General features: G+C 41.4%; 1 protein-coding gene across 1 annotated transcript; it reads left to right on the top strand.

Annotated features, from left to right (window-relative positions):
* The first annotated feature begins 211 nt into the window (after positions 1-211).
* Positions 212-2,583, top strand: fgf20b (fibroblast growth factor 20b). Its single transcript, XM_061048876.1, has 3 exons — positions 212-954; positions 1,176-1,279; positions 1,475-2,583. Exons 1-3 carry the CDS (start codon positions 663-665, stop codon positions 1,718-1,720), a joined length of 642 nt encoding a protein of 213 aa, XP_060904859.1. The 5' UTR covers positions 212-662; the 3' UTR covers positions 1,721-2,583.
* Positions 2,584-12,696: the final 10,113 nt, after the last annotated feature.

Below are 12,696 nucleotides of genomic sequence, written 5' to 3'. Positions count from 1 at the left end.
CACTGAAATTGTGTGTCATATTTCGCTGGTTTTATATAAGTTGATTGTGAGCATATTTGGGTTCAGATTTAATGTGAATTTTGAGTGTTGGACTAAGAACACTGCCCACCATCAACCCTCCCCCCCCCCCCCCCCCCCCGTGTCTCTCGTGTTATGCTTTGAGAGAAGGGGAAAAAAATCCTTGCCAGGGCACGTCTGAACTGTGACAGCCCCGCCCATCAGTAGTCCTGTGCTTTTGCACCTGCCTCACCACCCCTGCCACTTTGAGCACAAACCCTCCTGGAGCTCCTATAGCTATACCTGCACTGCAGCCCTCACTACTGAATCCTCTTTTTCCTGGGTCCCCCTCCACTGCTCCACTGAGCCATCTCCGTCCGCTGGGAACAGGTATGCAACATGAGGGCTATCTGATCAGCGACTGCAGCCCACCCCCAACTGATGAAGACGCAGCGGTAAAAAAGAGAAATCGGTGCCGCCAGAAGCCGAGATTTCGTGCGTGTTTCTTGTCAGGAGAGAGAAATCCGCGCATGTATTCCTACATGCGCTAAGTAACGAAGGAGGTGGACATGCAATAAGTGACAGTGGCTGCCAGGTAGTCTACTACGCAAGAGCGCTCCCTCCGGACCTCCTCTCTGAACTTTACCCGCTTTGGCTTTGACGCGATGGCTGCTGCTGCTGCTGCTGCTCTAGGGGAAGTTGGAGGTGTTTTGCACGGCATCGATGGTGTCGCACAGGTCGGGTCCCATTTCTTCCTGACCCAACTTGGTGACAGTCCCACACTTCTAGGGGAGCACCTTATCCCCGGGGACAGGCTCTCCCGGAGCACCGTGGCGGATTTAACGCACCTCAAAGGGATTCTCAGGAGGAGACAGTTATACTGCAGAACGGGCTTTCACCTGGAAATACTTCCGGATGGCACAGTGCAAGGGACGAGGAAGGACCACAGCCGCTTTGGTAAGTTAAAAAAACGGAAGAAATAAAGAAATTAAATCACTAACTAGAGAAAAGTAAGACCTGCAAAGAATGAAGCCTAAATATCCTGTTAAATTGTAGGCGATGTATTGTGCCAAAGAGCTGTTGTCAGGATAGCATTTTTATATTTTTGTGCTTATTTTAATGAAAGTCTTTCATCTTTGTCAAAATCTATACAGAACAACTGTGTTATTCTTCTGCAGGTATCTTGGAATTTATAAGCCTCGCTGTTGGATTGATAAGCATAAGAGGGGTGGACAGTGGACTGTATCTGGGGATGAACGACAGAGGAGAGCTGTATGGATCCGTGAGTACCATATTTCCTCATTTATGTTTTTCTAAAAACCAATTTTTCTGACCATGTGATCACCAACCAGATGGTTCTCATGTAATGATTTGAAGATGTGAGCAAGAGAAGTTCAAAGCCCAAAAAAAAAAAAGTGAGTTTAAAATTCTGCAACATCAGCCAGGATTTCTCTGATGTCGTGCTCTTTGTTTTCAGGAGAAGCTCACGGCTGAATGTGTCTTCAGGGAGCAGTTTGAGGAGAACTGGTACAACACTTACTCCTCCAATCTCTACAAACACGGAGACAGAGGGACCCGTTACTTTGTGGCGTTGAATAAAGATGGGACACCAAGGGATGGGACTAAATCCAGGCGGCACCAAAAATTTACACATTTTTTACCCAGGCCTGTGGACCCCGACCGTGTGCCAGAGCTGTACAGGGATATCCTAGGACACAGCTGAGACTTGGAGGCCTGCTCCAGTTCAGGAATAGCTGCTAAAGCCCTGTCAGGCAGGGAAAACAGAAGAAAAGAGGGATGCAGGCGTGAGGATGTGGCCGGTGCAGGCTGGTAGACAACAGCCCGAGCAGAAGGGATAAAGGCATCGGGGGGCCTCTTATAGGAATGCATAAACCATCTCTCAGCAGCCAAGAAGACAGGCTAGAATGTCTGCACACTTGTCATGAGGGAGTCGTTTGTTTCGGAGGCCGGATGACCCTAAAATGTACCTGCGTGGAATAAGAGACGAATGGGAAACGGAGCAAAGTAGAAGCGTCTCCTCTGGTCAGATGGAGTCGTCAGATGATGTGGGTCAGTCATGTCAGTCAAACGTACTTTGTTCAGAAGGACTTTGAAGGAATTCTGTTTTGTTTGTTTTTTTTAACCTGTGTCTAGACTCGTTTGAAAGGTAAAAATGTAACAATTTATTTATTCATTTTAGATTCATATATTTATGTTTTATATTTATTTATTTGAGAATATATATTTTTACAGTTAGAAACATGCAATATGAAAACCACTAGATCCTGTACTGATTATATAAAGACTGACACTGTACAACTATATATTTTTATCATGATAAGAAGCTGAGCTAATGATAAAGTGTAAAAATCACCAGAAAAAAAGAAACATATAAGCGACATGTGGAAACAATCACCACATCTTAAATGCATTTTGTCACAATGTGGCAACAGTGAATCCATTTTTTTTTTAATTCTTGCAACATTGACACAATAATGCTACAATAATAACTACTCATGCTTGTGTTACGAGATAAAGTTCAAGTCGACAAACTCACAGTACAAACAATAAATTGCTCAAATGTGATTAGATTCCTTCTTTTTTTAAAGATATTTGATCAGTCGCTCACTATGTGTCTGCTTAAAACCTATGTCCGTTTAAAGCAGTGGTTCTCAACTAGTCCAGGCTCAGGACCCATCAGCAACTCCTTCATGAACAATCACAACACAAATATCTGATATTTTTCATCCAATCAGATTCATCTAATGAAAAATTGTGCAGTTTGGACCTCAAGTATGCGGTATGAACATGTGACAGAACAAGGAACTGGAACAAAAACAAGAAGATTTAAAAAAGGTTTTCAAAGACTCTTTGACACATTTTTATTTTCCAGGCACGACCCACAGAAAGCTTATCTGCGACCCACTTTTGGGTCCCGACCCACCAGTTGAGAACCACTGGTTTAAAGTACACACATTCTTACTTTAACAGAGTCACACTTTTAAAAGAAGATTACTTTACGGGTTATATTTGTTTATCAGAGTTTAAACATATAAACCTGCTTACGAGACCAATGTTGTCTTTCTTTATGGACACCATTGCGCCCGGAGAGGAGTCGTAGACCTGATGAACGCATAAAACTTCAAAGCCCTCCGTCCTGAATCTTCTGAATGTAGAGGCCTCTCAACAACGAGATCAGGACCAAACACAATCTGACCTTTTGCTCGGGCCCGTCAACTTAAGCAGCTGTATAAAAATGGAGGTCAGAGCGATAAGAATCAAGTCCCCTATGCTGGCAGTAAAAAGATGGCTGACTTGTTGAAATGTCTCATTAAACAATGGAAGTCAAGTCGACCAAGACATTTTTATTCCTGTGATTTACAGCTTCTATCTATTTGTGTTAAGATGTTAAAACTGTCCAATGATTTTAAACACAAAACAAGAATGTGTCCTACTTTTTCCATATCTGTGCGGTTTCCTCCACGGTTGGGGGAAGATCTGTGTTGAAGCATGAAAGCTCAGCCTGTGATCTCAGTGTGTGTGTGTGTGTGTGTGTGTGTGTGTGTGTGATGGCGAGCCAGTGGGGGTGTCTCGATACAGAGAGTCAACACTGCTGCCAACTCTCTCCTGTCTACAGCCTGATACGGCGGGACTTTCCCACCTGCACACCTTGAACATCAACACGCTTCTGTCGTCGATTAATGACAGCATCCCACAGTGTATTATAACCTGCGTGCGTGTGGACATCCCCTGTCCACCGGGTGAACACACGCAGGCCTACGAGAACATGAAAGAGGATTTGGCTGCGTGTTTGTGTAAAGATACTGTCACTGCTTGTCTTTCTGTAGCTTCATAGAAAAGTTAACAAGCGTGAAAATGATGGACGGGGAGTGTTTCATTCCTCCTATCCCATCGTTCCAAGCTGAGGAGCTGAGGTGTGTTGCCACAATAGTTCATCCATGCAAGACTCGAAAACGGCATTTTTTTTAAGACTACAGTGTCAGCGCAGGTCATGATCACACATGAAAAGCAGACTTTGTGCAAATCAAACAGAATCACCCACCCCCCCCCCCCCCCCCCCCGCCTGATATTTCGAAGGTCATCCCTCTGAACATGCTGGAAATCCTGACTTGTGATACCTGATGCCCAGAAGTGATCTTTGGCACTTGTTAAACCGATGTTTTTGGAGTCTACCTTGCCCTGAGACAGATGCTTTTGTTTCCTCCTACTCCGCCTCCTCCAGGTGGTCTGCGGCTCCTCTCTGAAAACACTTAAACCCCTCATCCGCAGCCACTCTGGAGGGCCGTCTCACACGCTTAATGGACGCTCCCTGACTTTCATCACCTCCTCAGCAGCGGCCTTAAAGGGCTCTCCAGGAAACCCAATCAAGTGTGTGAGTGTGTGTGTGTATGGCATGGGTTCACAGGCAGGTGTGGAAGTCAGTGATCTTCTGTGTCTATCTTCACAGTCAGGTCAGACAGTGCAGGTGTTTCTCTCACACTCTGATCTCAGAGCTGCTGTTTGTCAGCTGTGGGATATGACTTAGCAGCAGCACCAGGAGGAGGAGGAGGGTGAAAATACAGCCGGCTTTGTTGTCTGCCCCCAATTATCAGATAGCATAATTTCTATATTTAGTAGGCTGCTTTGGGGAAGACAGGGGAGGTGCCGAGAAGCTCACCTGTTGCTCTAAAGCCATGGCCACTTCTAAGAGTGTGTTTTCGCAGGGTTGGTGTCTGCAGCTTTGTGTCATTTGAATCCTGCAACTATTGATTTCAGGCTCTTTGTTGTTTGTTTATTCCTTAGTAAATTGCCGTGCACACAAATTATGAGCTGCATTTGTGTTTATAGGGATTAGAGCAGAAGTGTAAGTATAGCGTTATCCACAGGATACTTTTGGGCTTTCATCTGAGTTCAGAGAGTGAGAGAGATATTCTGGGGAGGAAAAAAAATCTTCAGCATATGGTCCCAAATATCTCATCTCAGGGGCGTGGCCAGAGGGGAGGCCAGGGGTGACATGTGCCCCCCTAGAAATACTCAGCTGTGATTGAATATTTGCCCTGTCAAGGGCGGGACTTATGTTAAAACCAATTATTAGGTATTTTTTACAGACATGTGCATAGGAAAGTAATGCACTCTGTCTTCATTGCAATGAAATTAATTGGCAATGTGTCGGGACCAAAACATATGCAAGATGTGCAGGAGTTTGCATGCACTCTTTTAAGAACATAAATCTTCTTTAAGTGTCAATCAAAAGTGAAGCTAATTTTGCCAATATGTTGTGTTATAAAGTGGATATTACTGATGAGGTTAGAAAAGGTAAGTTATCACTATTCATTTGCCTGCACAAGTCAGTGGTGGGCCACCCCAGTCAAAAAAAGTCTGGACACACCCCTGCACCTATCCTTCCATCCTTCTATTGATCATGTTTTGTGGCATTAAAAAAAAAAAGTTTTGCACTTCTTGTGTTTCACTGCCTTTAAGTTCAATCACTTTAGTGTCATAGCTCAGAGGATTTGCGGTCTGCCTTCCACAAGCAGCAATTAGTCCAGCATACCTGATTCCCTGACATCCCACATCTTGAGCTGTCAGCTCCAGTGGAAAATATGCTCCTCTGTTTGCATCTCCATGGAGACGCGAGTAAAAAAAACATCGCTGTTTAGGTGTTGTGGGGAACAAAAAGTAGAGGAAGAAGAAGACGCCAATGTGCTGTCAGTTCTATCTCTGAGTTCTAATAAGACACACTAGTAAACAACGCTGTGGTGCGTTCGGAGGCCCTGCTCGTGACTGACAGTGTTTTTGTTTTACTAAAGGGATGTGAACACACCATACCTTAAGGAGGCCGAGCTGAAGAAACAAACACACAGCTGACATCTGCAGCATATAATACAGCACAAAGGTACAGAGACAGGTTGACAGAAGCTGAATGGGACATGGTTGTAGTTCTGTAAGTTTTATCACATTCAGTAAGATAAACTGACTGTGTAGCTAACAGGGATCTGGTTAAAGCCAAAGGTTTTGTTTTTATTTGTGCCACTTTATTCTAATCCACTGGCAAATATTGTTGTTTTGCTTATTCCAGTTATTTAATACTGGTACAGTTTTTAGTTTTTTGTAGAATAAAATGATGTGGTGTTTTTAATGAAAGAAAAAACATTGTTTTCAATTGAACTGGTGAACAGTAGCAGATTTAATCTTCTCCACCTCGGCTACTTTAACCACTGAAAAGAAACGCAGGTGCTGCTGAAAATGAAGGTTGATGATAAGGTTAAATGTGAGTTAAAGCAGTGAATGAAAAAGAATCAAAACTATGAGCTGAAAGAAGCTAAACTGTCCGATACAGCTGGTGGGACCTGTAGCGCCATGTGACTAATCACTAGTGTTGAAGTTCTTGAAATCGGTCTTGAGACCACTTTTTGAAGGTCTCTGTCTCGTCTCGGAATGGAAAGCATTTTTACTCTGTCTTGTCTCGGTCTCAGACTGGGCGGACTCAGTATTTTAAATCAAGACCAGTCAAGACCACCACTGATAAGCTATTTTTCCAAGTAATTACTGTGATTAGAAGGAAAACGCCTCCTTCTCTCCCCGTGTTACTGTCCCACATGCCCGCTGCACACAAGATGATGATTTTTAGTGATATTTATGGTCTTGGTCTTGTCTCGGTCTCGGAGCACTCCAGTCTCGGGTATGTCCTGGTCTCGGTTAGTGTGGTCTTGACTACAACACTACTAATCAGCATCCACAGCAGACCCTCTGTACCACATGTCACTTAGTTATTCTTGATATATTTGTTGGTCCGGAGTTGACTCATCTTATTCGGTTTGTAGAATGACAGAATTATAAAAGAAAACATTAAGCACGGGGACTACCTTTTGTTAAAGTCAATATTTTTTAATCAAAACAAATTGTGAATGCAGGACTCTAACTTTTAAATAAGCATTTTCACATTGTTGTATACACGTAGCTACTTCTTCTCAAGTACAAATTAAATAAGCCAGTGGTCTCTAATAATCAAAGTTAAGTTTAGGGTCCCCCCACCACCACCACCACCCCTCACATCTGCTGACCTAACCAGTGTAGGAGTCCCTCTGGAGAAGCCATGTCACCCCTTCCTCTGGCCCATATGTCCACATTACAAAGTCACAAATTAGGTCTTGACATTCGGGCGCTATAATTGCCCCCTGAAAAGCATGAGGCATCAATTAGGCACTCAGCGCCATGACAGGTTATCCCTACAGGACATAACCGCCCTGCTGGACTACTTGGCTGGACTGCCCCACCAGGGCGCGCACACACACACACACACACACACACACACACACACACACACACACACACACACACACACAGACCCAAGAAGGAGTTTAGTTCATAGTTATCAGTTTATAGTTTAAAGTCATCAAGTAAAGACAGGTCAGACATAGTGCCACTGAGATTTCCATTATAATATTTAGAATCATTTAGATGATAGCTTTGGGGAACACAGTTTGTGGAGGCCATGTTGAAGAGGGGCAGTAGAGGTCTCAGGGTGCCGCTGCACTAATAACAGCACAGTCCCCTTTGATTTCCAGACTGAGGTACCGCCTGACGGTTTCTGCTCCCACGGGGCGTGGAGATCGCTAGGGTCACAAAAAAGGTCAATTGGTTCATTTCCATAGCTCTACTTTAAACATTCTTGAAGGCTTTGGAAGCAATTCAATCAGCAGCAAAAACACTGGTGAGCAGCATGGAATCAGCAGCCGGCGTTAACGATGCAGCATACTCATAAAGAAGATGGATGTGCCCCACAGAGAAATACTACATACACTGTGTGCAGCTCTACTGGATTAGTTAGATTTTCTTCAATGTGCTGACAAACATTAGACCTTACCTTGTTTGAATTATTCAGAGTATTGTGCATAAAATAAAAGAGACATTGGAAAACAAATGTATGCAACGTGGACTTTTTGAATAAGTGGATTTTGCAGGACGCATTGTGAAAAGCATGTTGTTGTATTTAATCTGAACCTATTAACCTCTTCAGGTAAGAAAACATTTGACCTATGTGGTCAACACAGCCCTTATCCTTACCAATGGACACAAACTCATGAATACTTTTATACAACAGGTCCATGACTCCATTTGTGACTCCATGTTGTATCTTAATAATAATTAATCTGTCTGGTTTCCAATGCTCTGATAAAAGTAAACAAAAAAGAAGCAAGGCCATAACAGCAGAAAACACAAGGAAGACAAACGTCTACTTACTGTTAACACAAACTGTTGTACATCCAAAATTCTTCAGGGAGCAATGTGTAGTTTCTTTCTTGAATAAAGATGAAGAGGAACGGTACTCATAAAAAGAACATACCATGAATGAAAGAATAGAAATACACAATTTGTTAAAAACGGATGTCAAACACAACCAATACCACCATCACGTCCAACTGGAGTTTGTGGTTGATTAAAAACAGTGAAATAGTTTAATATTTGTTCAAATTAAATAAATATGTTTAAAGTGCTGAACATATAAAGACGATTAAAACACCATGTATATTGTTAATGTTAGTTGAAAGTGAATTTAATTCCATTCATGTAAAAAATGACTTTATTGAGTATGACCATGATGTTTGTTTGTATTTCCCTGCAGTGTTTGAAGCTGTGTGTAGAGCACATGTAGATATATATATTTCTATTTCAAAGGTTTTTCACTTAACAAAGCTAACTAAGAGCTAATAAAACTAAATAACAAAGCTTATTAACAATCAGAAACCTTTTTTGGCTTTGTATGCCTCTATTTGAGAGAAAGGACGGTGGACAGAGTCAGAAATCAGGGAGCGAGAGAGAGAGAGTGAGGAACGACATGCTGGAAAGGAGCCACAGGTCGGATTTGAACCCGGGCCCACCGCCTGGAGGACCACAGCCTCCATAAACTATTAGGCCACCTGCGCCCCAACAAACGGAAACTTTTAAAACTCAATGACTTGAGTTTTTTTAAATAAAAGGAGATGAAAGGAGAAAAGTTTGTGTTCAAGTGCGATCCAGATATTTTACAGGTAGAGCAATCAATCCTTATCAAGTGAGGAAATTGCACCGAACTCGACGACAAAACTGAACAAGCCAAATACACACATCATTTTCAGGTGTAACAGCTTTGGGAACAATTGCAACACAAAGACTTCTACAATCACCAAACAGGGTGTGAAAAAGGGAAAGTGTAAGACTTGCTTCTCCTTCAACATTTCAGCTTGTAGTGTAAAAGGAAAACAAATCATTTTCAAGAAGCCAGGTTATAAAATGTAAAAAGAAAATCCAAGTTTTTTAAAGCAAAAACAAGCATCCCTCTCTTCATCAGCAGCTAATCTCACTAAAGTCTGGCTTTCTGTAAAGTTTGTCTTCATAGATTGTAATGGAGTGTAATTGTCTATTTTGCCTACAAGAGCTGTAAAACGTTTAAGCAGAGTGCCAAGCTGTAACGCTCACTGCCTGGTTAGACAGCGTGATAGAGGAAGACTGTACTCTCACTGCCTACCTGTTAGAGTGGATATGTGCTTTGTTGCCCCCCAGTCAGGCGGAAAATTGCAAACCCATTTGTCATTGTGTGCCAAGATGCAGAGGTCAGTCAATGGATTCCTTCATGACAAGCTTACGGAGTCGAATGTTTTTCCACGGCCTCACCCTTTCACACCTGCACCTTGAGGTAAAATAACAAAACAGGGGGAGAGAGAGAGAGAAAAGAGGGCTTAGAGCCAGCGACATAACGACAGGGCAGAGAAAAACGATATGTGAGAAGAATTTCCCGTGAAACTTTGCACGTCTACTGCCCATTTCAGCGTATTTGAACCCAATATACATTTAGCTCACAGTGGCAGGTAAAATTCCACGTTTTGGCCGATATCCAAACAATGAGAACAGCACTAATTCTTCCTGTCTGCGTCGACAGAGCGCTCCTGCAGGCTCAGGTGGATATTGTCTGTTATTGTCTTAGTGAAAACAGAAGCTGCTTGATTTAAGGTAATAACAGAAACACCTAACAAAACTTTTCCCCTGCTTGATTGACCGTCTAATCCTGCAGAGGTGACCATGCTGCAACTGGGTTTTTCTCAGATCTGATGCACGAGCAACATCAAAGAGAGACACAAAAAACTGATTCAGCTTTCAAATTAGTCATTTTAATAATCTGATTGTGTTTCAGTGTGTGACCCTAACACTTTATGAAGTACCGGCTGCATGAAGATCTATAGAAATCATCATCACAGACAAATGTTCATAACTGAGGGCAATGAGACAAGGCTGAAAACATGAACATACCTTTTGAGGGTTCAGCGTTTATTGTTGAAAAAAGTATTTGAATCAAAATTCATGCAATGTGATGTAAATGATGAAAAGAAAAGTATGATAATTAGAGTTCAAAAAGCAAGACAGTGTGGTGTAACTTTTGTAGAGGTGTGGTGACTGTTCGCTGAGAGTTGATCACAGAGTAATATACAATGAATTTAGCTTTATTCCAAACACGCACCAAACTGAACTGTAGTGGAAACTAATGCAAACTTTTGCAACGACTCCCCTCGACAAATGAGATATCTGGTTCAAAAAGCGGCCCTTGATTACAACACAAACACTGAAGCTGTCGGACAACAGTAATGTATGATCTGTGCTTATGTGTGATAACATATCTCTTTATACCAGCAGGGGGCAGTAGTCTGAATTCTTCTTTTAAAAAGTTGGGACATGTATACATTTAAGATGCAAATATGACAGCTGCATTTGCCTTTACCATTTTAATACTTCTTAGTCCACTCACTCGGAAATGTAAGTTTAGCACTAATGCTACTTGTAGTTAACAAATGTATAAATAGAGATTTCATATGACACACCTGACTTTGATTTGTCTTTTTGAACATCCAATCACAAACTGATGGCAGACTGTTAGCCTGATGAGCCTCTGCCCTACAGCTCACAGTTATTCTAATACATGACTGAGATCAAAATAAATCAAGATTGTACAAAAGAAGTCTTGACTCGTCTCTGGTTCACAGATAATTGTTTTGAAGCCTGGACTTTGCTATTCTGTTTGTTGCCGTCATGTCGTTTGAGCGAGAGGTGGCATCAGTTGGCTTAGATGGCGGTCATTGTCTTTATCTTTCTAAATGGGACCAGAAGAAATGAACATGATGCTAGGGCTGGGTATTTACCACAACCCCATGATACGATACGTATCACGATACAGAGGCCAAGAAACGATACATATGGTGATTCACATTGATTTTAGATAATGACCATGTCCTACACAGAATTCACTACAACAGCTGTTCTTTATTGTTGAGAATAACAGCAGAGGCGTAAGGATCCTACAACTTTAAACACTTCAATTCAGGTCGTCAGAGATCCTATAGATACATCAAAATATTTTAATCCCAGAGCTATGGCGATGATATTAATGTGAACTGCACCACAGGTCAACTGGCCTTTAAAACTTTCATCACAGCTTTGCAGCCATATTGATTCTGTAACATCTGTATCGATACATATATTCGCAAGGTGCACATGACAATATAGTTCCAAATCTTGTTTTTTTAGCACAGCTGACATGACACTGTAAACAATAAGACTTGAAACTAAAAATGTAACTTTACCTATTAAACATAGACTGTAGAGATAGCAGCACAGACATATAGTTAGTATGGCAGTTATGATGCATCAAATAATTGTTATTAACCCACAACAAGTCATAAAGTGAGTATATGAGGTTACAATGATTTACAGAAGCTGGTGAAATAGACCTTAGCCCCAATGTTATGTGAAGACTATCATGGAAGACACGTCTGTAAAACAGAACAAACTGCATTATACATTCAAATACAATAACTATTAGTTTTGTTGCAATATTTATTATTTATCTAAAATTCCCACTGAAGAAAACTATTTTATTTAAGTGTGTATACTGTACCTTAAAGCCTGCAGCTGAGCAGACCGAGGAAAGAAGAATGACAGGAGAACATACAACAAATTAAAGAGCATAAAACTGTAGAAAGAATCAGAAAGATAATTTTTTATTAACTTTATAATGAATCAAAGTTGTATATCATGTAGTAAGAGGAGAACAAGACAGAAACAAAGCACTTTAATCTTAGCATTGTTAATTAGTTGTGTTAGCGCTCCAGCAGCAAAGTCTTGTGATTGTATAAATAAGATTATCGCTCTTAAGTTGAACTTTTTCTTTGTGAAGACTGAATGTTTTATTACTTTATGGACATGCTGTCGCTTTTAGTACACTACAGACACTTTTGTCAAGTAGTCCTAAAAATGTAAAACATTTTCCTTTGTGTTTTAGAGGAGTGTAGTTATGAATAGGATATCTTTCTTTCTCTAGACATTAATGCTGCATGGATAAAGTTAAGACAAGGCTTTACCGTACAGTACATTAATCTCTAGTTCTTACATAGTTACATTGAATTAATCACAGGGCTAAACATGAACAAGCCCTGACAAGTTAGGAACCTCAAGTGATCCAAGAGAAGCTTGAGTCTACGTTTTTTTTTTAGAAGAGAAAGAAAAATGAGCCGACACAGACCGTGTGTGTAGAGGAATCAATATGAATCAGTGGACTTGAAACGTTCAAGCCAAACTCTACATTCAGGCTGTAATTACATCACTAATAGAGTATTTGTATGTCAGTGGAAGTGTTTTAGTTCACACAGCAATCCTGAGTGTGCGCTCGGG

Source organism: Labrus mixtus, chromosome 10 (assembly GCF_963584025.1).
Source record: "Labrus mixtus chromosome 10, fLabMix1.1, whole genome shotgun sequence".
Lineage (NCBI taxonomy): Eukaryota > Metazoa > Chordata > Actinopteri > Labriformes > Labridae > Labrus > Labrus mixtus.
This window is presented reverse-complemented; position numbering and strand designations above follow the sequence as displayed.